The sequence below is a fragment of the Macaca thibetana genome, chromosome 19 (genome assembly GCF_024542745.1).
Source record: "Macaca thibetana thibetana isolate TM-01 chromosome 19, ASM2454274v1, whole genome shotgun sequence".
Classification (NCBI taxonomy): Eukaryota; Metazoa; Chordata; class Mammalia; order Primates; family Cercopithecidae; genus Macaca; species Macaca thibetana.
This window is the reverse complement of record NC_065596.1, coordinates 32,573,166-32,599,412: the sequence shown is the minus strand read 5'-3', so window position 1 is coordinate 32,599,412 and position 26,247 is coordinate 32,573,166. Positions and strand designations below refer to the sequence as shown.

The 26,247-nt window shown below is 43.1% G+C and overlaps 3 protein-coding genes and 1 pseudogene across 3 annotated transcripts in view; 3 read left to right on the top strand and 1 right to left on the bottom strand.

Moving 5' to 3' along the window:
* PPP2R1A (protein phosphatase 2 scaffold subunit Aalpha) overlaps window positions 1-26,247 on the bottom strand; it is a 526,337-nt gene that overhangs the window by 84,205 nt on the left and 415,885 nt on the right. The gene's annotated exons all lie outside the window — the stretch shown is intronic.
* The window catches only part of ZNF841 (zinc finger protein 841), a 107,548-nt gene that overhangs the window by 29,695 nt on the left and 51,606 nt on the right, over window positions 1-26,247 (top strand). The gene's annotated exons all lie outside the window — the stretch shown is intronic.
* On the top strand, window positions 710-25,671 carry ZNF616 (zinc finger protein 616). Its single transcript, XM_050771279.1, has 4 exons — window positions 710-994; window positions 10,462-10,549; window positions 14,051-14,177; window positions 22,362-25,671. The coding sequence occupies exons 2-4, from the start codon at window positions 10,538-10,540 to the stop codon at window positions 24,566-24,568; spliced, it is 2,346 nt and encodes a 781-aa protein (XP_050627236.1). The 5' UTR covers window positions 710-994; window positions 10,462-10,537; the 3' UTR covers window positions 24,569-25,671.
* LOC126943675 (uncharacterized) lies at window positions 6,065-6,152 on the top strand (annotated as a pseudogene).

Genomic DNA, 26,247 nt, shown 5'->3' with positions numbered 1-26,247 from the left:
TGGGTGAAGATCAAGGTGTGATTCATCGTGAGGCAAAATTTCTGCCCAGTTGTGAATCTATGAGGCCAGAGAAGTTATCTGCTTCCAAAACACAATGGTGATAAAGGCATAGGATACATCCCCCAACCCGGGTAACCATCCTTCTAATCCGTTGCTGTGAATTTGACGTTTGTACTTTGCACGTGTAAAAGCACATGCAGTATTTGGCTTTCTGTGTCTAGCATATTTCGCTTGGCATAATGTCTCCCGGGTTCCTGGATCCAGCCAGGGCTCCACATCAAATCCCCAGCGAGATCCTAGTTCCCTGACTACTGAGTAGCTTCAGCATCACTGGCAAGAGTGGATGGAGTCCACCGAGATTGTAAAAATCGGTTTTGACTTAAATCACTTCAACTTGTTAAGAAGAAATCATCTTAGTTTCCAATATAAGTGGACCACAACTTTAAGCTTTAACCTTAAATTCTGAAACATTAACTTAAAATAGGCAGGAAGCAACGCTGCTTCACAGGACAAGAAGTAGGCAGAAAACCAGACATGCTGCCTGTGAAGCAGAGTAAATAACAGGCTCTATCTCGGTCCCACTTACCCCATGAAACCCCACCCCATCCTCCGCCGCGGCTCCGTCACGCCCCACCTAGCCACGCCCACTACCGCCACCTCCTGGCTCCACCTTCTCATGGTCCCTCCCCGAGTTAGGGCCCTCTTTCCGACCCGCCCCTTGCCAACAGAGGCTTGCCAAGCTTGGTCCCTTGGCCTCCCAGTTTTTTCTCTCCGCTAGCAGTTTCCGTCACTCCCGGAAGTAGATTGCGCCTGGGAAAGGCCTTATCGCGGTGTGTGTTTCCGTCTACGTGGATTAAACATTGCTTCGCTCCGTCTGCCTGGATTAAACGTGCACTTCGCAGTCATCACTTCTCCATACCAGTGATCTGGGGATCGCTACGGACCTTAAAATATCCATAGCCCCTTCGCCCCTGCAACAGCCACTTCTCCCCACGTAAGTCCGAGAATTGCTTCCCTTTCGGTTTAAAATCTCTCTCAGGCTGTTCCTTGCTCCCTGCCTTTATGCCAGGTAGATAACCATGTAGATAACCCCATTCAGGTCGTGTTCCTGCTTAAAACCCTTATTGACCTCTGCTTCGGCCTCGGGCCAAGTCAAGTGCTCCCTCGCAAGGTGGATTCCCACCAGTCGAGACCCCCGAGCTTTGTCGTTGTCGGCCCCTGGAGGGGAGCGCCCGCTGCCCAGCTCCTGAAGGAGGCGCTTCTCCTCCCAGGTCCTGGGATTCTGCAGACCCTCTCTGTCCGGAGACACCGTCCCCCGCGCCACCTAGTGTGCTCCTCACGCCGGGTCCTTCCGCTCTCCAGGCTTCCCCTTCACAGCCACTGCTTTTCCTGACTCCGCGTTGCGGGAGGTCTTCGAGTCTGTCTGTGACATCCACTGTTGTTCCCTCCCAAATTTTTACTCCACTGGAAAATGTGCTCTTCCGGGAGGTGGGCATCTTATTCCTCCCCTTTCCTCCTGAATGTTGGGTGAGAGGGATCAGGAGAGGAAAAGAGGGGGAGTGACGGGACAGAAAGAAAAATTGGGGAGAAAAGAATGCGTATACGGCATAAAGGATGATAATTTAGGGACTTGCAAAGAGAGCAAGAGTGAAAGAGGACGCATGGAGAAAGTAGCACGGGGAGAAAAGCACATAAAGAAATTAGGGAAAAGGGAGACCTTCAGGGAGATGAAGGGCAGCAAAATAGAAAGGGACGGCAAAGGAGGAGACACTGCAGCCAGACTGGGGGCGGAGAAGGGGGCGGGGGCTGGAAAAGGTAAGAGAGTTGGAGCCGGGGCTGACAGAGCCACGTGGTGCTGGGACTGAAGGAGAGGGGAGTGGGTAACAAAGGAAGAGTAGACGGAGAACCACATCAGCGAGGAAGCCTAGGAAGTTGGGGGTGCTAGAGAGTGGGAACAAAGGAGATGTAACAGGGAAGAGGGAATTTAACAGGGAAGAGGGATTTTAACAGGGAGAGCAGACAGGGAGCTCTGATGGGGGGAAAGAGGCTGGGTGTAGCAGGAGGAGCCGCTGACAAAACCTCTCAGACACCGAGTGGTAGAAGGAAGGGCTTTATTCAGCTGGGAGCATCGGCAAGCTACTGCCTTAAAATCCGAGCTCCCCGAGTGCACAATTTCTGTCCCTTTTAAGGGCTCAGAACACTAAAGATTTCATATGAAAGCGTCGTGATTGAGCAATCTAGGGGATACGTGACAGGGGTTTCGTGCACTGGTAGTCAGAAACAGGGCAGGGAGTTTCACAGTGTTCTTCTATACAGTGTCAGGAGTCTATGAATAACATCGGTTTCTAAGTTATGAGTTGATTTGTAACTACTGGGTTTAGGCCAGGCAGGCCCAGGCCTGGTTTTGGGCCTGGCGCGGGGCTGCCTGTCTTTGGTTTTACTTCCTTGTTTTTTTCTTAAAACAGGTACTGAGTATAAAACAATGTAAAACAATGTGAGAGGGTCTTTTTTTTCCCCATTTGGGGACCATGGGAAAGTTTGGGGAGAAAGAGCAACAAGAGGTGAAATAAGTTTCGAAGCACTGGGCAGAACAGACATAAAAGAGGGAATAAAGAAAGGGGAGAACAACAGAAAAGGGTTTTGAAAAAAGACACCTGCAGCATGAGAGAGGGAAACACATAGCAGTGAAGAGAGTGGGAGAGGACCCCATCCTGATGAGCCACGAGTTGCTTGGATATGGATGGTTGTTTTAATATATTGATTTGTGACTTTATATTCTAATTTAAAATTTGTTTCTTTAAATTGTACTCATGAGGATGAAAATTACCACTCTTTTCTATAAGGCTTGTGCATTTTGTATTTATTTGTATAAAAAGATATTTGAAATCCCTATTTAGCCACAGGGGAGTGACTTGATTCAGTCATTTTGTAACTCTTCTTTCCAGGGATGGAGTAGAGGATGGAGGAGGGGAGAAATAGGCAAGAAATGACTGACTGTCACTACAAGATAGAGCTTTGGTTTTTTTGTTTGTTTTTTCTCTTTTTGAGACAGGGTCTCTCTCTGTGGCCCAGGCTGGAGTATAGTAGCATTATATCCTCTTACTGCAGCCTCGACCTCCTGGGCTCAAGCAGTCCTTCCTTCTCAGCCCCTGAAGGTGCTGGGATTATATGTGTGAACCACCTCTCCAGGCTTACAATGTATGCCTTAGAAGGAGGGTTGAGAGTGTTTGTTTTTTGTTTTGTTAATGGATTTACCTTTTTCCTTGTAGTTGCTTTGCAGTTAATTCATTGTTATTTTGGAAGCTGGATTTAAATTTTAGTTTATTCAGTTTCTTCTATAATTACTAACTTCTGAAATAAGATTTGATGTCATCCTGTAATCAGCTGATGTCATTAATTTCTAAATATTGCTTTTTTTTTTTTTTTTTTTTTTTTTACTTTTACCACACAATTTATTAGATTTTTCAAAAACTTTCCAAACTGTTGAAGTGTCCAGTATGGTATACTCACCACAGAGTACATTAGATTCCTCAGAACTTATTCATTTGTTTGTTTGTTTGTTTGTTTTGTCTTGTTTTGTTTTGTTTTGGAGTCTCACTCTGTCGCCCAGGCTGGAGTGCAGTGGCACTCTCAGCTCACTGCAAGCTCCGCCGCCCAGTTCACGCCATTCTCCTGCCTCAGCCTCCAGAGTAGCTGGGACTACAGGCCCCCTCCACCACGCCTGGCTAATTTTTTGTATTTTTGGTAGAGACAGGGTTTCACCATGTTAGCCAGGATGGTCTGGATCTCCTGACCTCGTGATCCGCCTGCCTCGGCCTCCTGAAGTGCTGGCATTATGAGTGTGAGCCACTGCGCCCAGCCAGAACTTCTTCATTTTATAACTGAGAATTTGTACCCTTTGACCAACATTTCTCCACTTTCCCCACCCACCATCCTGTGGTAACAACTGTTCTGTTCTGTTACTATGAATTGGACTTTTTTAGATTCTACTTGTGAGAACATACAGTAGTTATCTTTCTGTGTCAGTCTGATATCGCCCAGCATAATGTCCTCCAGAGTCATCCATGTTGTTGGAAATAGCAGGATTTTCTTTTTTATGGTTGAATAATATTCCATTATGTAAATGTACACACACACACTATATATACACATGCATAAATATATATACACACATATTTTCTTTACATATTCATTCATGGATGGGCACTTTGGTTGTTTCTGTATCTTGGCTGTTGTGACTAATACTGTAGTGACCATGAGGGGGCAGATGTTCCTTTTTTTTTTTTTTTTTTTTTTTTTTAAGTAGAGGCATGGTCCTGCTGTTTTGTCCAAGCTGGTCTCTAACTCCTGGTCTCAAGCAATCTTCCCATCTCAGCTTCTCAGAGTGCTGGTATTATAGGCATGAACTACCACACCTGGCCTAGATGTCTTTTCAACATACTGATTGGATTTCCTTTGGATTTATACACAGAAATGGGATTGCTGGATTGCATTGTTGTTTTAGTTTTAATATTTTGAAGAATGTCTGTAGTGTTTTTCATAATGGCTGTACTGAGATACACTCCCAGCAACAGTGTACAAGGGCTCATTTTTCTCCACATCATTGCTAACATCTGTTATCTCTTGCCTATTTGATAATAGCCAAAATATTGCAAATCTCCAAAATATTCTTCAGGATGTTTATGGAGGAAAATTCTATTAAAAGTGAAGTCACACAATCCAAACCTATATTGTTCAAGGGTCAGCTGAATTGAGGATCAAGGCCTAAGCTGAGCCCACGGGCAGGGTGGGCAGCTGCAGAGGTGGTGCATTGGTCCTGAGGGTGTGGAACCCAGAGCTGCAGCACAGCAAGCATTCTCGATAGTGACTTCTGTGGAGTCTATCACTTTGGCGGCAACATTTGTTATTTTGGAGTATTTTGGGCTGCAAGTTAAGATGGTTATAGATGCATTTTGGAATATCTAAATGTCAATGTGGAGAGTTTCCTTGGAAGATGTTGGGATCTCATTGGGGCATGTGCATCACTGGAGACATCTGTGTTAGTAGATGGTGGTGCCAGTGTTCAGGGGTGGGGTCATTATGAATGGAATAGGGCGTCTTGGGTCATTGAGTCCTCGGCTATCTTTTTATGTATGAGGTCAGCATGAGTTTATGAGTTGCTGGGGCATGTGGGATTTCGTAGCAGGATATGGGGAGCACTGTGGAGTATCTGGGAAGGGTGTGGACCCCATGGAAGTTTGTAAACCTGTCTCAGTTTAGGAGGGGAACGTTAGGGCCTCAAACTCTAGTGACAAAAGGCTTTCATTAGGGAGAGTTTTCTGTGGTGGATCTATGGCAGGGTGGTGACTTAGGGAAGATTTTTCAAAGAATTAGAGAATATGATATCACAATGACCTACGGCACAAAGATTTCAATTGGGACTGTCCTTGGAAGATACAGCTGTTACTTTCTCACTGCCAGGACAGTGGTGATTACTTTCCCCCACCTCTGTCTGCTGCAACAGGCACAGGGAGCTATGAGGCAAAATGCTTTAAACTCAGTGTGGAACAGGGATATTTTCTGCAGTCAAGAGGGTCCACTAGGTCCTGGGGAGGCAGTTTGGGGAGAGGATGGATAATGTTCTTTGGAGAATGACAGTCCTAGTAATTGCTGGGTATAAAGGAAAAAGCAAACTTTTTTGTCTCTACTCTCACACTTAACACAGAACTCTTCTGTGGCCAGTGTTGGGGAGTTTTCTCCTACACACTAAACAATTCTCCAGCAGACACCAGCTAGATTGCCTTATAATTCAATTTAATTCTGGCACTATCTACCTGGAGTTAGAGTCATCTCTCACAGGTTGCCCATAGGTTAAGGGCTCAGTCTCACAAGACTGCCCCGGCTCACTTCAGCTATCATTCAAAAGTAGTAGGTTGTCACCTATACTTCTGACCTACTGACTCCAAATTGGCATTCCTACTACCCCATCTAAAGGTTTGATTAATTTCCAAGGATGGCTCACAGAACTTAGAGAAACACATTTACCAGTTTCTTATTGTTGAAGGACAAAATCACAACAAATTCGATCCTTTTGTAGTTCATAAATGTGATGATTGGGTTTTCACACTCATGTGAGATGTGCTTCCCTCAAACCTTGTTACGATGTCGTGATAAGAAGGGAAATTATGGGCCGGGCGCGGTGGCTCAAGCCTGTAATCCCAGCACTTTGGGAGGCCGAGACGGGCGGATCACGAGGTCAGGAGATCGAGACTATCCTGGCTAACACAGTGAAACCCCGTTTCTACTAAAAATACAAAAAACTAGCCGGGCGAGGTGGCAGGTGCCTGTAGTCCCAGCTACTCGGGAGGCTGAGGCAGGAGAATGGTGTAAACCCGGGAGGCGGAGCTTGCAGTGAGCTGAGAGCAGGCCACTGCACCTCAGCCTGGGTGACACAGCGAGACTCCGTCTCAAAAAAAAAAAGAAGGGAAGTTCTTACAAATCCATTTTTTAACTCCTGTTCCTGTTTTCTTTTTTGGAATTTTTTTTTTTCCTAAACGTGGCTCATTTCCAGGGTCAGTTTGATAATGCGGCGCTTAGCATGAGAGGCTTCATTCTGGCTTGGTCTGGTAGTGCGGGAGGCTAGTACAAAACGACGGCCTTTCCATAAACAGGAACAAAATAATGTCCTTGACCGGGACATGGGTGGAGCTGGAGGCCATTATCCTTTGCAAACTAACACAGGAACAGAAAACCAAACACTGCATATTCTCACTCACAAGTGGGAGGTAAATGACAAGAAAACATGGATACATAGAAGGCAACAACACACACTGGGACCTCCCTGAGGGTGGAGGGTGGGAGGAGGGAGAGGATCGGGAGAAATAACTAATACACTTTAGGCTTAATACCTGAGTGACGAGGCCAGGCGTGGCAGCTCACGCCTGTAATCCCAGCACTTTGGGAGGCCGAGGCAAGTGAATCACCTGAGGTCTGGAGTTCGCAACCAGCCTGACCAATATAGTGAAATCTCATCTCTACTAAAAATACAAAAATTAGCCAGGTGTGGTGGCACGCGCCTGTAGTCCCAGCTACTCAGGAGGCTGAGGCAGGAGAATTGCTTGAACCAGGAAGGCAGAGGTTACAGTGAGCCAAGATCGTGCCATTGCACTCCAGCCTGGGCGACAGAGCGAGACTGTCTCAAAAAGAAAAAAAAAAACAGAAACACCTGGGTGATGAAATAATGTGTACAACAAACCCCCATGACCCATTTACCTGTGAACCAGCCGGCACATCCTGCACATGTACCCCAGAACTTAAAATATAAGTTAAAAAGAGAAAAAAACAATTGGCTTTTTATAAAGTGTAACAACTGCATCATCTATTTTTACCTCTAGGGAATTGTTTTAAACAGTGTTTACTGATGGTGGTATTGCCCATTAAATGCATGCACACACACCGACCCTGACGCTTATAGTTTCATTCCACTCTGCCCTAATTAAAACAAAACATACTACTAACTACATTTCTGCCTGTATGAGTACCCCTCTTCTGCGCTAAAATCTTATTTATACTCTGTGTCTTCACTTCTTGCCTCCAATTCCCTCTTGAATGCATCTAATCAAACTTTCATATCCACCATTCCACTGATAACTTTATTTTTCAGAGTCACCGGTGACCTCCCCATTTCTAAATCCAATATATTTATTTTCCTGCTTTAGTCTTTCTTTTCCTGTCAGAAGCTTTCTATTTGATTTTTTCTTTTTTTTTTTTTTTTTTTTGAGACGGAGTCTCGCTGTGTCGCCCAGGCTGGAGTGCAGTGGCGCGCTCTCGGCTCACTGCAAGCTCCGCCTCCCGGGTTCCCGCCATTCTCCTGCCTCAGCCTCCGAGTAGCTGGGACTACGGCGCCCGCCACCACGCCCGGCTAGTTTTTTGTATTTTTTTAGTAGAAACGGGGTTTCACCGTGTTAGCCAGGATGGTCTCGATCTCCTGACCTCGTGATCCGCCCATCTCGGCCTCCCAAAGTGCTGGGATTACAGGCTTGAGCCACAGCGCCCGGCCTCTATTTGATTTTCTCGTCACCTCCCTGACCATTTCACTTTCCTCTGCTGCTGTGTCCTGACTCGGAATTGTTTCTCAATGTAGGAATGACTCATGGCTTAGTCCTTGAACCTCTTCTTATCTCTGTCCACACTCACTGTGTTTCCTCATCATCTCATCTCATGGCTTTAAACCCCACTGTATTAGTGCGTTCTGGAATTGCTACAACAAAATTCCAGAGACTGAGTAATTTATTAAGAAAACAGGTTTAACTGGCTCACAGTTCTGCAGGCTGCACAGGAAGCATAGCGACATCTGCTTCTGGGGAGCCTTCAGGAAGATTCCAAACATGGTAGCAGGTGAAGTAGGAGCAGGCGTCTTACATGGCGGGAGCAGGAGCAAGAGAGAGTGAGGGGGGAGGCGCTACACACTTGGAAACAACCAGATCTCGCGAGAACTCACTATGATAAGAACAGCACCAAGGGGTGGTGCTAAACCATTCAACACAAATCCACCCCCATAATCCAACCACCTCCCACCAGGTAGGAGGATGCACCAGTAACAGTGGGGATTACAATTCAGTGTGAGATTTGGGCCAAGGACACAGAGCCGATCCGTATCACCCACCTACCCACCTACATGTCTCCATGTTCCCTGCAGACCTGTCCCCCGAACTCTAGAATTCTGTATCCTGTTGTCTCCTCAGCCGTCCGTTCAACCGTCTAAGAGACATCTCCACCTATATGTGTCTAAAGTGACTTCCCCAACTCCCCAGGTACATTCGCCTGCACACCTGAACATCTCTCCGATGACGGTGGCCCTATACTTCCTGGCTTTAGCTTTACATTCAGCATATATTTGAAATAGAGAAGATATGACATTATATAGAAGGGTTTTAATTCAAATGATAAGTAAAAGTTACATTTACCTAAAATGGTAGGGAAATGCATAGTTTCTAAAAGTGTTGTGAGCTGTGGAAGAAAAATGTTTGAAGACCTCCTGCCTACCTGATCTGCTGCCTCGGGACCTCTCTGACCTCCTACCTGTGTCCTCCTCACTCCCTCTGCTCCAGCCACACAGGCCTCTCCTATTCCTGGAGCCGAGGTTACTCCTGCCTGAGGGCGTCTACCTGGGCTGTCCCTGTGCCTAGAACTCTCTGGCCCCTCAGTTGCAGATAATCTGGCAAGATTTCCCCCATCCCGAGCTGCAAAGGTGCCCTCTGCCACCAGCATCACATGGGGTTTCCTACTCATTTAAACAAAACTTACTACTATGTTCTTTTTACATTTTGAGGATCTGGAGAAAATGGCAACGCAAAGAAAAGTAACTTTGAAACAACCAACCTTTTAGTTTCCTGATTTTGCTCCATTCAGCCCTTTCAGCTTATGAAGCCGACCTCTTCCCCTCAACGCCTTTCATATTAAGAATGAGGTGTTGTCTGATTCTAGGATTGCAAATAAAAGCCAATAAAAGCAGGTCCATATTTTTGCTCTATGTGTTTCTTTCTGGCTCTTTGCCTTCCACTTTCTACAGACTGGTAACAACAAGGCCCCAAGGGGAGATCAGAGCTAGGAGATTGGGGCTGTGGTAGTCTTGCCCCCTTTGAGACGTACTCAATCCTGGCTTCAGACTAGAGTGCTAAGGCATTTGTAACACATGGTTCATTCCCCTTTATAGAGATTCTCCTTCCAGTAGTTAGGGTGGGCCCAGCCTCCATAATGTTTAAGAGGTACCCAAGTTGATGCTTTTTTTTTTTTTTTTTTTTTGGAGATGGAGTCTGTCTCTGTCACCCAGGCTGGAGTGCAATGGCTCGATCTGGGCTCACTGCAACCTCTGCCTCCCAGGTTCAAGCAATTCTCCTGCCTCAGCCTCCCAAGTAACTGGGATTAAAGGCGTGTGCCACCACGCCTGTCTAATTTTTGTATTTTTGGTAGAGAGGGTGTTTCACTATGTTGGCCAGGCTGGTCTCGAATTCCTGACCTCAGGTATCCACCCGCCTCGACCTCCCAAAGTGCTGGGATTACAGGCATGAGCCACCGCTCCCAGCCCCAAATTGATTCTCATTTGTATCCAGCATTGAGCTTCAAGCCTCTGTATCCTCCATTTCCCAGGGCAGAGCTCAGCCTGTGACCCACAGAGGTGAGGGAGTGCTGCGCTCTGCATGGGGTTTAATCAGAGATAGGTCCTTGCCCTGAATGGGAGCTCAGTCCAGCCCAGCTACCCTCTGCTGCAGCCTGTGTGTGGGCGTCTCCCGGAGGGGAGCTAGTGCTGAAGAAAACGGTGAAAGATTCACTTGGTCTTTGTGTAGGAATGTATTATCCTTGCATCCCCCCAGTGCAGTGGGCTGTCGCTCCACATGCTGAGGCCTTCCCTGTGTGCATGGTTGTGATACAGAAAGTAATGTGTTGTTTCTAAGCATTAAACAACAGATTTTTTACTTTCAGGTTTGATGTGTGAATAATTACATTGACTGAGAAAGAAACCCAGAAGAGGAAGAAGAGGAAAGAAAAGGAGTCAGTGATGGCTACTCAGGTAAAGTGATATTTTACTCAGGTAAAGTGACATTCTTGGTGGGTCATTCTGTCTCCTTCCTTTGTGAAGTGCAGGGCATTGGAGTTGCGAATCTTCTCTGCGTCTGAAACTTCCTTCCTGACACATTTGCTCATGCTCATCCATGCCTTTCCTCAGTTCCTCTCATCTTATTTACATTCCATCTCAGCATGACCGAGTGACATGAACTTGGGAAGAGGCTGTGCCGAGCATGGTCCTGGGGAGAGCTCACACCCAGACATGGATGGGGACAGGGTATGGGCCCCGTGGTATCAGAGCTGTTGGACAGCAAGGATTGTTTGGGGGCCACATTGGAGGCACTGTCAGCTCTCTGTAGACCAGTAATAGAGAAGCTGCCTGTGGAAGTCACATATTAATGTGCATAAATATCTAGTAAATTATCGAAAGGGGCCAGGCGCCGTGGCTCATGCCTGCAATCTCAGCACTTTAGGAGACTGAGTTGGGCGGATCACTTGAGCTCAGGAGTTTGAGACCAGCTGGCCAACATGGTGAAAACTCGTCTGTACTAAAAATACAAAAATTAGATGGTCATGGTGGCAGGGGCCTGTAATCCCAGCTACTCTGGAGGCTGAGGCAGGACAATAGCTTGAACCCGGAGGTGGAGGTTGTAGTGAGCCGAGATGGTGCCACTGTACCCCATCCTGGGTGACAGAGCAAGACTTCATCCTCAAAACAACAACAACAACAACAACAAAATTATGGAAAAGGAGGCCTGTAAGGGGAGATCTTTCTGCCTGATTTTATACTACATTTGAAGCTGTATGAATGAGTCACTATTTCTAACTGCACCACCCTTAATGACTGGGAATTGAATGGAAAACTAGATACAGACATTAGAGCGTGTTTTATTCCATCATTGATTTAAAAATATGAAATCAAGCTGAATGTCAGATTCTTCTAGCCATGGTCCGAATATCCATCTCACAGAGACTGCTTTGTTCCTGTGGGTACTCTTACCAGCAGTTGTTTTAAGTTTTAAGGTTATAATTTTGCTCAGATATAAGAGCTGAGCATTTGTTATCAGAGAAGATGGAGCCAAATTCTCCCACTGCACCAATTATTGTTAAATATTATATTTATTTTAAACATCACATGATGTATGTATTTGTTTTTCGGTAAAAGTTCAAGCAAAGATGCAGTTCAGGCATTAAGTTAATACATGTTGGCCAGGCTGGTCTCGAACTCCTGCTCTGAAGTGATCCTCCTGCCTGGCCCTCTGAAAGTCCTGGGATTACAGTTGTGAGCAATCATGCCCGGCCCACATTTCTTTTTAATTCTTTGAAGCCAAAATGTAAATCGCCATTTCTTTCATGTAGGTTTGTAGAGATTCAATTGGTTTCTTCTTATAGACCATATTTCCCTGTTTCTTTGTATGTTTTATTGTCTTCTTTTGTGACTTCAGCATTTGAAAAATCAGCTGCCTCCCCAGATTTGGTGGCTCCTTTGTTCAGGGAGGACACGCCAATCAACTACCCTAGATTCTGGAGACTTCCCATGCTTTTTCTTCCTGGGGATTCTGTCCTCTCTGGGCCTTTGCTTGTCATCTCCCTATTGAAGAGGTTTGCGGCTTTCTAGTCAGAAGCTCCCCTATTTTCTGTACTATTGTAGATAGACTTTAGTACTACAGATATCTGTGGTACTAGATCTTCACCCTCGTGTCTTTCTGTGTTACTGCAGGCACTGGTTTATGTCAGTCATCTTTTTGCTCAGTGGCCCCTAACCTTTCATCCTGTTCTTTCAGTGCTACCACAGGAAGTCACCACTAGGGCAGTTGTCAGCCTAGCCATGGAGGCAGGGACACCTTAGAGAGCCCTTATTAGGGCAAGGTCAAGGGTAGCCCTGAAGCAGGACCACCCCTGAGAGTCCAGAGATGTAGAGTCACCGGTGTGTGATCGCAGCTGAGGAAACCACAGCCTGTGAGAACTTCCATGTGGGGTGATCCCAACAAAACTAATGGGGCAGGGATCCCCAGGACCTAACTCCTACTCCAGGACGTCTAGAAGGTGGGACATAGAGTCAAAGACGACTATTGTCAGGCCTTAAGATTTAATATGTGTGCCCTATTTGAGTTTCAGACTTAACATGGGAGCAGCTACCTCTTCTTTCCTGTTTCTGCATTTTGGAGTTGAAATATTTAACCTGTGTCTATGCCACCATTGGATGTTGGAAGCACTTGAGTTGTTTGATTTCACAGGTTTACAACTGGAGAGCAGTTTGCCTCAGGATGAAACACATGTTTGAGTCTCACCCATATCTGATTTAGATTATAGTTAGATGCAGCTGTAGACTATAGAGTTTGGAATTGGTAGTAGAAAAAGTTAAGACTTTGGGGGGCCATTGGGATGGAATGCATTTCGCATGTGAGGAGTACATGAATTTTGGTGGGGCAGAATGGAATGCTGTGGTCTGAGTGTTTTTCTCTCCTCCACAGTTCATTTGAAACTTAATCCCCAATGCCCAATCTCCAGGTATTATGAGGTTTGGGTTTTAGTAGGTGATTGCATCACAAGGGTTCTGCCCTCATCAATGGAATATGGTGTTCTGGTCAATGAGATATCAAAACGCTTATCCTACGGAGTTCACTGCTTTTTGGCCCTTCTGTCCCTTCTGCCATGTGGGGACACAGCATTCCTCCCCTCCAGAAAATGCAATAAGACACTATCTTGGAAGCAGGGATCATCCCTCAGCAGACATCAGTCCTGCTGGCACCTTGATCTTAGCTTTCCCAGCCTGTGAATTATGAGAAATATATTTCTATTGTTCATAAATTACCCAGTCTTATTTGGTTATAGCAGCACAGAGAGACTAGTACGTTCTGTAACCGTAATGTAACTGTTTGATTGTTTTGATTCAACTCTTAATTCTCAGACATCTGGGTTCAGATGCTTGCTCTGCCATTTTCAGGTTGTTGACCTAGGCAAGTTTGTTAGCGAGTCTGTGACACAGTAACATGGAACAAGTCTCTCTCTCATAGGCTATTATGTTGTTGTTTGAATTAGAACATGTAAAGCATTTGGAGTAATGCCCAGCACATGGGGAGTGTTCCAAAACTTTAGTCATTGCTGTTACTCTGGTCATCACAGTTTTTAGTTTATGACCTTTCTTTAAAGCCGCTATAGACATTGTCATCTCTGAAAACACCACTCATATACTAGCTCACCTAGACAGTTGATGTATAGAACATAATATCTAACACTTTCTAAGGGATAACCATGTGTTCTTCTTATTTGTGTATTTCTTGCATTGTCCACAAAAAGAGAAATATACACTGATGTAGAGAATATAATAGTCTCCTATTGTATTTTGTAACAAACTAAAATTAAGGACGTAACTTTCTCACAGATGCCTTTTATAGATATGTCAAAACACACACTTCAAAGTGATGTGATAGTTCTCTCCTCATTTTATGTAAACAAAAGAGCTCTCATATTGCTTCTTTTTGAAATGTGTTTTTCATTTCAGGGACCTTTGACATTCAAGGATGTAGCCATAGAATTCTCTCAGGAGGAGTGGAAATGCCTGGAACCTGTGCAGAAAGCTTTGTACAAGGATGTGATGTTGGAGAACTACAGGAACCTGGTCTTCCTAGGTGAGTATAATTTCATTCTAGAAGTTCAGATTTGCCTTCGTGCATTTTTGTATTTTCTCTGTTGTCTTTCTTAGGAACCCCTCCATTATTTGAGACTGAAGCCTTTTTGGTTCAAAAATAAAAAGCTTCTTAATGCTGCATCTGGCCTTTCACTGTCTCCTTTGTATATATATTCTGCGGCCTTCTTTGTACATCAGTGGCGGTTCCAGAGCTGAAGTTCGCAGAGAACTTTATGGCAGAGTTAAAATATCCAATTCCGTTTTCTGTCCATGTGCTTTTTTGTTTGTTTAAAACAGGTTCTTGCTCTGTTGCCCAGGCCGGAGTGCACTGGTGTGATCACAGCTCACTGCAACCTCTGTATCCTGGGCTCAGAGCAATCCTCCCACCTCAGCCTCCCAAGTAGTTGGAAGTATGGGTGTGCACCACCATGCCCAGGTAGAGACAGGGTTTTACTATGTCACTCAGGCTGCTCTTGAACTCATGGGCTCAAGGAATTCTCTGGTCTTGGCATCCCAGAGTGCCGATATTACAGGCTTGAGCCAGTACGCTTGGCCTATCCCTGTGGCCTATCCCTGACCCTGTGATCTGCCCGCCTCAGCCTCCCAAAGTGCTGGGATTACAGGTGTGAGCCACCATGCACGGCCAAAGCTTATATTTTTTAAGGCCACATAATTTGTTTTAAGTGACCGCTACTTTCATCTGGTGCATTTTCATGTATTATAAGTGAACTTTGTTTTCATTTATTTAATAATCAGTTCCATATTTTTGAGGATACTCAGTTTTCCTTTGTTTTATGTTTCTTTTTGAGGTAGTGTTGTATTGGGGAATGTGTATCATTTTATATATTTTACAAGATTTCTTTCTTTTACAGATGGTATAGTTCAGCAGCAGTTTCTCTAAAACTTACACAAACTCTGTAGTGTTGTAATAAGATAGTTTCAGTTATTCCTTTTACTCCCGTTTCCCCTGACTTAATTCCTACTCTTAAATTTGTTAATGAGACCGGGCGCGGTGGCTCACACCTATAATGCCAGCACTTTGGGAGACCGAGACGGGCGGATCATGAGGTCAGGAGATTGAGACCATCCTGGCTAACACGGTGAAACCCCGTCTCTACTAAAAATACAAAAAGTTAGCAGGGTGTGGTGGCCGGCGCCTGTAGTTCCAGCTACTTGGGAGGCTGAAACAGGAGAAGGGCGTGAACCCGGGAGGCGGAGCTTGCAGTGAGCTGAGATTGCTCCGCTGCAGTCCAGCCTGGCCGACAGAGCGAGATTCCATCAAAAAAAAAAAAAAAAAAAAAAAAAAATTTGTTAATGAAATTGATTACAGTTCTTTTCATTGGAAATTTTTTAATACCTTGAATATATTTTTAAAATATAGTTACTATCTTAATTGTAGAAATACCATGAAAGAGATTGGTCATACTTTGTTTTTTGTTTTTTGGGTTTATTTGAGATGGATTTTCACTCTTGTCGCCCATGCTGGAGTATAATGGCACAATCTCAGCTCACCACAACCTCCGTCTCCCAGATTCAAGCGATTCTCTTGCCTCAGCCTCCTGAGTAGCTGGGATTACAGGCATGTGCCACCATGCCTGGTTAATTGTGTATTTTTAGTAGAGGCGGGGTTTCTCCATATTGGTCAGGCTGATCTTGAACTCCCGACCTCTGGTGATCCGCCCATCTCAGCCTCCCAAAGTGCTGGGATTACAGATGTAAGCCACTGCGTCCAGCCTGGTCATACTTTGTTATATAAGACACATTGCTTTTCTGTAGTAAGTTTCAGTTTCCTAATTATAACTCGCTGGACTTTCTTTAAATCACCCTTTTTTTTGGGGGGGGGGGGAACAAAAGCTATATTATAATAATTATTCTCCAGTCTACTTTCATGTCCATCATGTTATACTGAATTATTATTTTCAAACCTTACTTTATTATACATGTAGCCCATTTCTTGCACTTCAAGGACTTCTCAACTGATGTTTATAAAACCTATGTATTTTTTTCCATCATGCTTAGGGAATGAGGAATAAATTTTTTTTTTAAATTGTATTTTATCCAGAAGTGTTTTTCCTAGGTTTTCTTCCAGGATTGTTGTAGCCTGGGGTCTTACATTTAAGTCTATATTCATCTTGAATTAATGTTTGTGTATGATGAGAGATAGGGGTCCAGTTTCACTCTTCGATATATGGCTAGCCAGTTTTTCCAGCACCCTGTATTGAATAGAATGTCTTACCTCAATTGTTTTTGTTGACTTTGTCAAAGATCAGTTGGTTGTAGGTATGCGGCTGTATTTCTGGGTTTCCTGTTCCATTCCATTGGAGATCTGTGGCTGTATTTCTGGGTTCCCTATTCTGTTCCATTGGAGATCTTCTATTTTAATGGAAGCATGTATATCTAACAATTTTCTATCTTAGCACTGTTTTCTCTGCATATATAAGTTTTGGTATGTTCTATTTTCATTTTCCTTTGTTTTGAGGTATTTTATCATTTCCTTTGAGATTTCCAATTTGGCATATTGACTGTTTAGGAATATGTTGTTCCAACGTATTTGTTGATACTCTAATTTTTTTTCGCTGTTGATCTCTAGTTTTACTTTGTTATGATGGGATAAGTTACACTTTATGATTTCTGTCTTTAAAATGTATTAAACAGGTCAGGAGCGAAGAGGGCCAGCCCCTCCACAACCTGTGGGTGTTTCTCGTCAGGTGAGATGAGAGACTGAGAAAAGAAATAAGAGACAGAGACAAAGTCTCTGGGCCCAGGGGACCGGCGCTCAGCATACGGAGGACCCACGCTGGCACTGGTCTCTGAGTTTCCTCAGTATTTATTGATCATTATCTCTACCATCTCAGAGAGGAGAATGTGGCAGGACTATAGGGTAATAGTGGGGAGAGGGTCAGCAGGAAAACATGTGAACAAAGGTCTCTGTGTCATAAATAAGTTTAGGGAAAGGTGCTGTGCCTTAATGTGCTTGCACACAGACATCTCGGTGCAATAAAGAGCAATATTGCCACCAGCATGTCTCACCTCCAGCCCTAAGGCGGTTTTCTCCTGTCTTTGTAAATAGAACATACAATCGGGTGTTGCACTGAGACATTCTATTCCCAGGGACGAGACATTCTATTCCCAGGGATGAGCAGGAGACAGATGCCTTCCTTTTATCTCAGCTGCAAAGAGGCCTTCCTCTTTCACTAATCCTTCTCAGCATAGACCCTTTACTGGTGTCGGGCTGGGTGATGGTCAGGTCTTTCCCTTCCCACGAGGCCATATCTCAGGCTATCACATGGGGAGAAACCTTGGACAATACCTGGTTTTCCTGGGCAGAGGTCCCTGCGGCCTTCTGCAGTGTATTGTGTCCCTGGGTACTTGAGATTAAAGAACGGCGATGACTTTTACCAAGCATACTGCCTTTAAGCACTTTTTTAACAAAGCACATCCTGCACAGCCCTAAATCCGTTAAACTTTTTTTTTTTTTTTTTTTTTTTTTTTGAGACGGAGTCTCGCTCTGCTGCCCAGGCTGGAGTGCAGTGGCCGGATCTCAGCTCACTGCAAGCTCCGCCTCCCGGGTTCATGCCATTCTCCTGCCTCAGCCTCCCGAGTAGTTGGGACTACAGGCGCCCGCCACGGCGCCCGGCTAGTTTTTTGTATTTTTTAGTAGAGACGGGGTTTCACCGTGTTAGCCAGGATGGTCTCGATCTCCTGACCTCGTGATCCGCCCGTCTCGGCCTCCCAAAGTGCTGGGATTACAGGCTTGAGCCACCGCGCCCGGCCAGTCCGTTAAACCTTGAGTCAACACAGCAGGTGTGTCTGCAAGCACAGGGCTGGGGCTAGCATTACAGATTAACAGCATCTCAAGGCAGAAGAATTTCTCTTAGTGCAGAACAAAATGAGTCTCTTATGTCTATTTCTTTCTACATAGACACGGTAACAGTCTGATCTCTCTTTCTTTTCCCCACAAGGAGTTTGAGACCAGCCTGGCCAACATGGCGAAACTGCGTCTCTACTAAAAATACAAAAATTACCTTGGCGTGGTGGCGCGCACCTGTAGTCCCAGCTATTCGGGAGACTGAGTCAGGAGAATCACTTGAACCTGGGAGGCAGAGGTTGCAGTAAACCAAGATCACGCCACTGCCTTCCAGCTTGGGTAACAGAGCGAGACTCAGCCTCAAAAAAAAAAGAAGTGTTAAAAAGTTTTATTTTTAAATATTTCTTTTGAAGAATGTTCCGTGTGGAGTTTGGAAAAAATTCTTTTGTGCTGTTTTGGGTGATGTGTTATGCATATGTAGATTAGGTCCAATTTGACGTATAGGTTAGGTTGCCTAGTTACTTACTTTTTTTCTATCTGATTGTCCTATTTATAAAAGTGGTCCGTTGAAGTATTTTATTATTACTGTGGAAATTTTCTCCCTTTAGTTATGTTTCTCTTGCTTCATATATTAAGGATCTCTAATATTAGGTGCATGTATATCTGTAATTGGTATATCTTCCTAGTGAATTAACCCTTTAATTATTATATAATGCCCTTCTTTGTCTCTTGTACCAGTTTTGACATAAAGTCTATTTTGACTGATATTGGTTTAGCCACCTCTGATGTCTTTCTGTTACCATTTATAAGGGATATCTTTTTTCATCCTTTCAGTTGAGCCTGTGTGTGTTCTTCAAATAAAAATGAATCTTTTGTGGATAGCATGTAGTTGGAGCCTATTTTTAAAATTCATTCAGCCAGTCTGTATCTTCTGATTGTGGAGTTTAAGCCACTTATACTTAATGTAATGACTGATAGAGAAGGACTCACTGTTGCCATTTTGCAGAATGTTTCCTATATCTCTTAGATTTTTTTGTTCTTCATATCTGTTACTGTCTTTGTGTTTGTTTAGTTGATTCTTTCGTCTTGACATACTTTTATTTCCATTGTATGTGTCTTCTATACATTTTTTGTGGTTATCATTGCAATTACAGAAAACACTTTAGATTTATAACATCTTGTTTTAAACTGATAACAGTTTGACTTCAGTCACATACAAAAATGACTCCTTTACAGGTCTGCTCCCATGTTATGTTTTTGATATCCCAGATTACTTCCATAAATACTGTGTCTCCATTAACATGTATTTAAACCTTGACAGCAGTTTCCTGCTTTCTTAGTTTTTTTCAGACTAATATTTGCCTATTTTGCTAGGGTTTCTTCTGTACCCCAAGTCTCCTTAACATTGTTGTACTATCAATAAGGTTTTATGTTGTCTTTTTGTATGTGTACAAAATGAATTCATCCATCTCCTCTTCATGGCTGTTATCAAATTTTTTCTTCAGGATTATACTGTAGGAACTTTTTTTTCGCATCTCTCCTGATATGTAGGGTTGTTGAGCATATGCCTGGAAATATAACTCATGGGACATTCAATTTGATAAATTTCATAGCATATATTATAAAGACATAAGTCTGCTTTCTTCCCGTATCCTCACACTGCCTCCTTTTTAACTGTCTTCCCTTGTCCTGTGCACATAGTATAATTCCCATGTTTAAGTATTGGTCAGTATAATGCTACTTCTAAATTAGTTTCTTTTTTCATCCAAAGTCAGGATTTTAACTGTTGCTTGTGAAATTATATACCCACAGCTCTGCAAGCACAAACACTGCTGCCCCATGCACATTACTCCTTGCCCTTTTCCTCTTGCCTTTTCTCTTCCCTGGCCTTTCCTAAAATAGTACTTTGTTCCAGACGGACTACCTGGCTACTTACTAGTATATTAGTTTTACACTCCCATTATTGCATAACTCCTTCACCTCCCACACTACTCTCACTCTGTAAGGGATGACCCTACTCATTCACTTGATCACTTTTTTTTTTTTTGAGATGGAGTCTTGCTCTGTCTCTCAGGCTGGAGTACAGTGGTACGATCTTGGCTCACTGTAACCTCCGCCTCCCAGGTTCAAGCAATTTCCTGCCTCAGCCTCCCAAGTAGCCGGGACCTGCCACCACACCCAGCTAATTTTTGTATTTTTAGTAGAGATGGGGTCTCACCATCTTGGCTGGGCTGGTCTTGAACTCCTAACTTTGTGATCCACCTGCCTTGGCCTGATCACTTTCTGAGAACACTGCCTAAATCATTATATGCGGGGAATGATGACTCAGATACTGTTATTCATAGGGATGGCTGAATAATGCTTTTGGCAACACAGCATGGATCTTGAAGTATTTCTTTCTATACTGTTAGTATTTGGGGTGACCTGTTATCTGCAGAACCTGCTTGGGCAGTTTTTGAAAAAAAAAAAAACAGTGTTTGATCCTGCAAAGGTAGGTGCGTATCTTACTTTCTTTGTAAATTGGATGTAAACATATAAATCCCGTGGGCATACTTTGCTTGTGTGTTAAATAGTGATAATTTACCTCAAGACTTTTTAAACAAGTTAGTACTGTTAGCTAGTCTAGAAATTGTGTTTTTTAGTAAAGACTCACAGATTTCTTTGTTAAATAAAGCATATCAATATTGTTCCATGTTTATAATGAGATAGCATATTGGCTTCACCTTAGTCAGCATGGCTACCTATAGTAGATATTGTAGATTGGGTGGTTGAAACAACAGAAATTCACTTTTCACAGATCTGGGTGATGAGAAGTCTAACATGTCAGAACCACCATTTTGGGTCTTGGCATGGGCCCTTTTTCCGGTTTACCATGACTGTCTCTTTCTGTGTCCTTACGTGGCAGAGGACCTAACTGCCTCCCAAAGACCACACCTCCAAGTACTATCACATTGAGGATTAGGTCCTCAACATAGGAATTTTGGCAGACATAAGTCTTTATATCAAAGCAGCCTTCATTGTATCTGTAAGTTTTCATTTTGTAGTTTCTTCCAAACAATGTTTGTTGTCTTTTATCTTACTTTATATGCTTTTCAAGTAGAATCTCTGTATGATATATATTTTGTGGCCAGTTAATTAGGTAATTAGAGGCAATGAATAGGACCAGGTGTGGTGACTCGTGCCTGTATGTGATCCTGGCACTTTGGGAGGCTGTGGCAGGCAGATTGCTTGCCCTCAGGAGTTTGAGATCAGCCTAAGCAACACAATAAAACTCTGTCTCTACCAAAACTACAAAAAAATCAGGTGGGCATGGTGGTGAACATCTTTGGTCTCAGCCATTTGAGAGGCTGAGGTGGGAGGATTGCTCGAGTCTTAGAAGTGGAGGTTGCAGTGAGGCAAGATTATGCCACTTCACTCCAGCCTGGGTGACAGAGTGAGACTCCATCTCAAGAAAAAAGCACAATAGATAGGGAGTTGCTGTGTTGATTGTTACATAGTTGTAGGCATGAAGTCATAGTCAGTATTTCTGACTTCCTGCCCCACTTTTTATTCTATATTATGTTGTATATTTACCTTCCTCCCATCCAAGTAGTAACCAGGTCTGACACTGTTTAGCTTCTGAGATCAGCTGTGTTCTGGGTGGTATGGCCAAAGACATATTTATCTTTCTTTTATCTTTAAAAGTCAGTGATCTCAACATATTTTCTAGTTATCATATGCTGTCTCTAGAATATACGTTCTTGCTTATTATGAAGGGAGAATTGTTTAGAATTCTATACTATAAATTTGTATATTTGCATATGATGCAAATTTGTATATACAATATACAAATTTATAGTATGGAATTCTAAATATGTATATTGTATTTTACTTACATGCTGGTTTTATCTGGGTTATTAGAGTGTTTCATTTATTAATTTTTATGATAATTATTAATTAGTTGAACTTGTGAATATTTACTGTTACACTGTATCTTGCTGTAGTTTGACATTTGTTTGTACACAGCAAATATGAAGTGAACATATATAACTTTTATTCTCTTATGAGAGAGCCACGTTTTCTGCCAATTGGTGTGTAATTTGGTGTCATTGGTTGCAAAATACTTGTTTTAGTGCCAATATATGTTTGCACAACATAAATCTTTTGGTCATAGGATGTTTGAAACTAGGCTTTCCTAAATAATTTGAATTACATGTAGTCATCCTTTCTTTACTATAGACTTCTACTCATTTTGTATTTCTAAAAATAAAAGATCATGGTGGAGAACTTTCACACCTGTCTGGTATAAACATTATGCTTAGTGTAGTATGTTTCCAATATAAAGTATTTATCAATAGTAGTTATTTTTAAAAAACTCATGTTCATCATATTTTGCAGGTATCTCTCCTAAATGTGTGATCAAGGAATTACCACCAACAGAGAACAGTAATACAGGAGAAAGGTTCCAAACAGTGGCACTGGAAAGACATCGAAGCTGTGATATTGAAAATTTATACTTCAGGGAAATACAGAAACATCTATATGACCTTGAATTTCAATGGAAAGATGGTGAAACAAATTATAAAGAAGTGCCAGTGCCCCATGAAAACAATCTTACTGGTAAAAGAGATCAACATAGTCAAGGGGATGTAGAAAACAATCATATTGAAAACCAGCTTACATCAAGCTTTCAGTCACGTCTGACTGAACCGCAGAAAGTTCAAACTGAAGGGAGAATGTTTGAATGTAATCAAACGGAGAAGACAGGTAATAACGGTTGCTTAGTTTCTCCACACATTAGGGAAAAACATTATGTATGTAATGAGTGTGGCAAAGCCTTTAAAGCATCTTCCAGCCTTATTAATCATCAGAGGATACATACTACAGAGAAACCTTACAAATGCAAAGAGTGTGGCAAAGCGTTTCATCGGGCCTCACTACTAACTGTACATCAGGTAGTCCATACAAGAGGGAAATCATATCAATGTGATGTATGTGGCAAGATCTTCAGAAAAAATTCATATTTTGTAAGACACCAAAGGAGTCACACTGGACAGAAAGCCTACGTGTGTAATGAATGTGGTAAGTCCTTTAGTAAAAGTTCCCACCTTGCTGTTCATCAGAGAATTCATACCGGTGAAAAGCCTTACAAATGTAATCTGTGTGGGAAATCCTTTAGTCAGCGTGTCCATCTTAGACTTCATCAGACAGTTCATACTGGAGAGAGGCCCTTCAAATGTAATGAGTGTGGCAAAACCTTTAAACGGAGCTCAAATCTCACTGTACATCAGGTAATCCATGCAGGAAAGAAACCATATAAATGTGATGTATGTGGTAAGGCATTCAGACATAGATCAAATCTTGTATGTCACCGGAGAATCCACAGTGGAGAGAAACAATACAAATGCAATGAATGTGGCAAGGTCTTCAGTAAACGTTCAAGTCTTGCAGTGCATCGGCGAATTCACACTGTAGAGAAACCTTGCAAATGCAGTGAATGTGGCAAGGTCTTCAATAAACGTTCAAGTCTTGCAGTGCATCAGAGAATTCATACTGGACAGAAAACTTACAAATGCAATAAATGTGGCAAGGTCTACAGTAAGCATTCACGTCTTGCAGTGCACTGGAGAATTCATACCGGAGAGAAAGCTTATAAATGCAATGAATGTGGCAAAGTTTTCAGCATACATTCACGACTTGCAGCGCATCAGAGAATTCATACTGGAGAGAAACCTTACAAATGCAATGAATGTGGCAAGGTCTTCAGTCAACACTCACGTCTTGCAGTGCATCGGAGAATTCATACTGGAGAGAAACCTTACAAATGCAAAGAATGTGGCAAGGTCTTCAGTGACCGTTCAGCTTTTGCAAGGCATCGGAGAATTCATACCGGAGAGAAGCCTTACAAATGCAAAGAATGTGGCAAGGTCTTCAGTCAATGTTCACGTCTTACAGTGCATCGGAGAATTCATAGTGGAGAGAAACCTTACAAATGCAATGAATGCGGCAAGGTCTACAGTCAATATTCACATCTTGTAGGGCATCGAAGAGTTCATACTGGAGAGAAACCTTACAAATGTAATGAATGTGGCAAAGCCTTTAATCAGGGCTCCACACTGAATAGACATCAGAGAATTCATACCGGAGAGAAACCTTACAAATGTAATCAGTGTGGGAATTCCTTTAGTCAGCGTGTCCATCTTAGACTTCATCAGACTGTTCATACTGGAGACAGACCTTACAAATGTAATGAGTGTGGCAAAACCTTTAAACGGAGCTCAAACCTCACTGCACATCAGATAATTCATGCAGGAAAGAAACCATATAAATGTGATGAATGTGGCAAAGTATTCAGGCACAGTTCACATCTTGTAAGTCACCAGAGAATCCACACTGGAGAGAAAAGATACAAATGTATTGAATGTGGCAAGGCCTTTGGGCGGTTGTTTTCCCTCAACAAACACCAAAGAATTCATTCTGGCAAAAAACCTTATAAATGTAATGAGTGTGGAAAATCTTTTATTTGTCGCTCAGGCCTCACTAAACATCGAATAAGGCATACTGGAGAGAACCTTACAACTAAACTCAATGTGACAAGGCCTTAGACGTTGTCCTAGTTTCTAGAATCACTGAATAATTCATACTTACTGTTATAGCTTGTATATTTTTCCCTTCTCTTGAAATCCCTGTGGAATTGTAATCTCCAGTATTGGAGGTGGGGCCCGTTGGGAGGTGATTGGATCATGGAAGTGGATTTCTCAAATTGAGAAAGATTTAGCATCATCCCCTTGGTGCTGTCCTGGCAATAGTGACTTCTCTTGAGGTCTGACTGTTTAAAAGTGCATAGCACTTCCCTGTTGCTTGCTCTCATTCTCACCATGTGAAATACCTATACCCCCTTTGCCTTCCACCATGATTTTAACCTTCCTGAGCCTTCCCTAGAGGGTGATCGGATGCCAGCACCATGTTTCCTGTTAAGCTTTCAGAAGTGTGAGCCAATTAAACTCTTTTCTTTATACATTAGCCAGCCTCAGGTATTTTTTTGTAGCAATGCAGTTATGACCTAATACATTTACACATGCAGTAAATATACCTAAGTTTTAAGCTAGTGTTCACTACTCACTGGGTGTAAGAATATGTATACATATTCCAGGATGTATGCATACTGGAGAAAAATCACAGAAGCATAATACGTGTGGCAAGAATTCTACTCAAAAGCCAAAACTTGTGAATCTAGGTAATTCAAAGGGATGTATGAAATGAAATGAGGGTGGCAAAACCTTTAGTAGAGTTCAATCACTACTTGTCATAAGAGAGTTTATACTGAAAGGAAATCATATAAATGTGTGTGTCAGAGGCTTTCCCCAGGCATCAGAACTCACTAGGCATCAGAATATACATCTTTGGGGCCGGGCACGGTGGCTCAAGTCTGTAATCCCAGCACTTTGGGAGGCTGAGACGGGCGGATCACGAGGTCAGGAGATCGAGACCATCCTGGCTAACACGGTGAAACCCCGTCTCTACGAAAAAAATACAAAAAACTAGCCGGGCGAGGTGGAGGGCGCCTGTATTTCCAGCTACTCGGGAGGCTGAGGCAGGAGAAGGGCGTAAACCCGGGAGGCGGAGCTTGCAGTGAGCTGAGATCTGGCCACTGCACTCCAGCCTGGGCGACACAGCGAGACTCCGTCTCAAAAAAAAAAAAAAAGAATATACATCTTTGAGAGGAACCACAGAAACATAATGTGCATGCTAAGGCTTTTACCCCAACATCAAAATGGAAACAGAGTATTCATACTAGAGAGCAACCTTACAAATGTAACAAATGGTTTTAAAAAATGAAATGTTCAAAGACCTGGAATCAACCCAAATGCCTATCCGTGATAGACTGAATAAAGAAAATGTGATACATATGCAACATGGGATACTATGCAGCCATAGAAAGGAATGAGATCATATCCATTGCAGGGACGTGGCTGGAGCTGGAAGCCATTATCCTCAGGAAACTAACAGAGGAACAGAAAACCAAACACCACATGTTCTCACTTGTAAGTGGAAGCTGAACAATGAGAACACATCAACCCAGGGAGGGGAGCAACACACTGGGGCCTGCCGATGGGGGTGGGAAGGTCAGGGAAGTGGAGCATCAGGAAAAATCGCTAATGCATTTTTGCCTTAATACCTAGGTGATGGGTTGGTAGGTGCAGCAAACCACCATGGCACATGTTTTCCTGTGTAACAAACTTGCAAATTGTGCACATGTACCCAGGAACCTAAAGTGAGACAA

Excerpts from the sequence above, each read along its gene's own strand:
- ZNF616 (XM_050771279.1), top strand. Across the intron at positions 14,178-22,361 it reads CAGGAACCTGGTCTTCCTAG|GTATCTCTCCTAAATGTGTG; the intron begins GTGAGTATAATT and ends CATATTTTGCAG.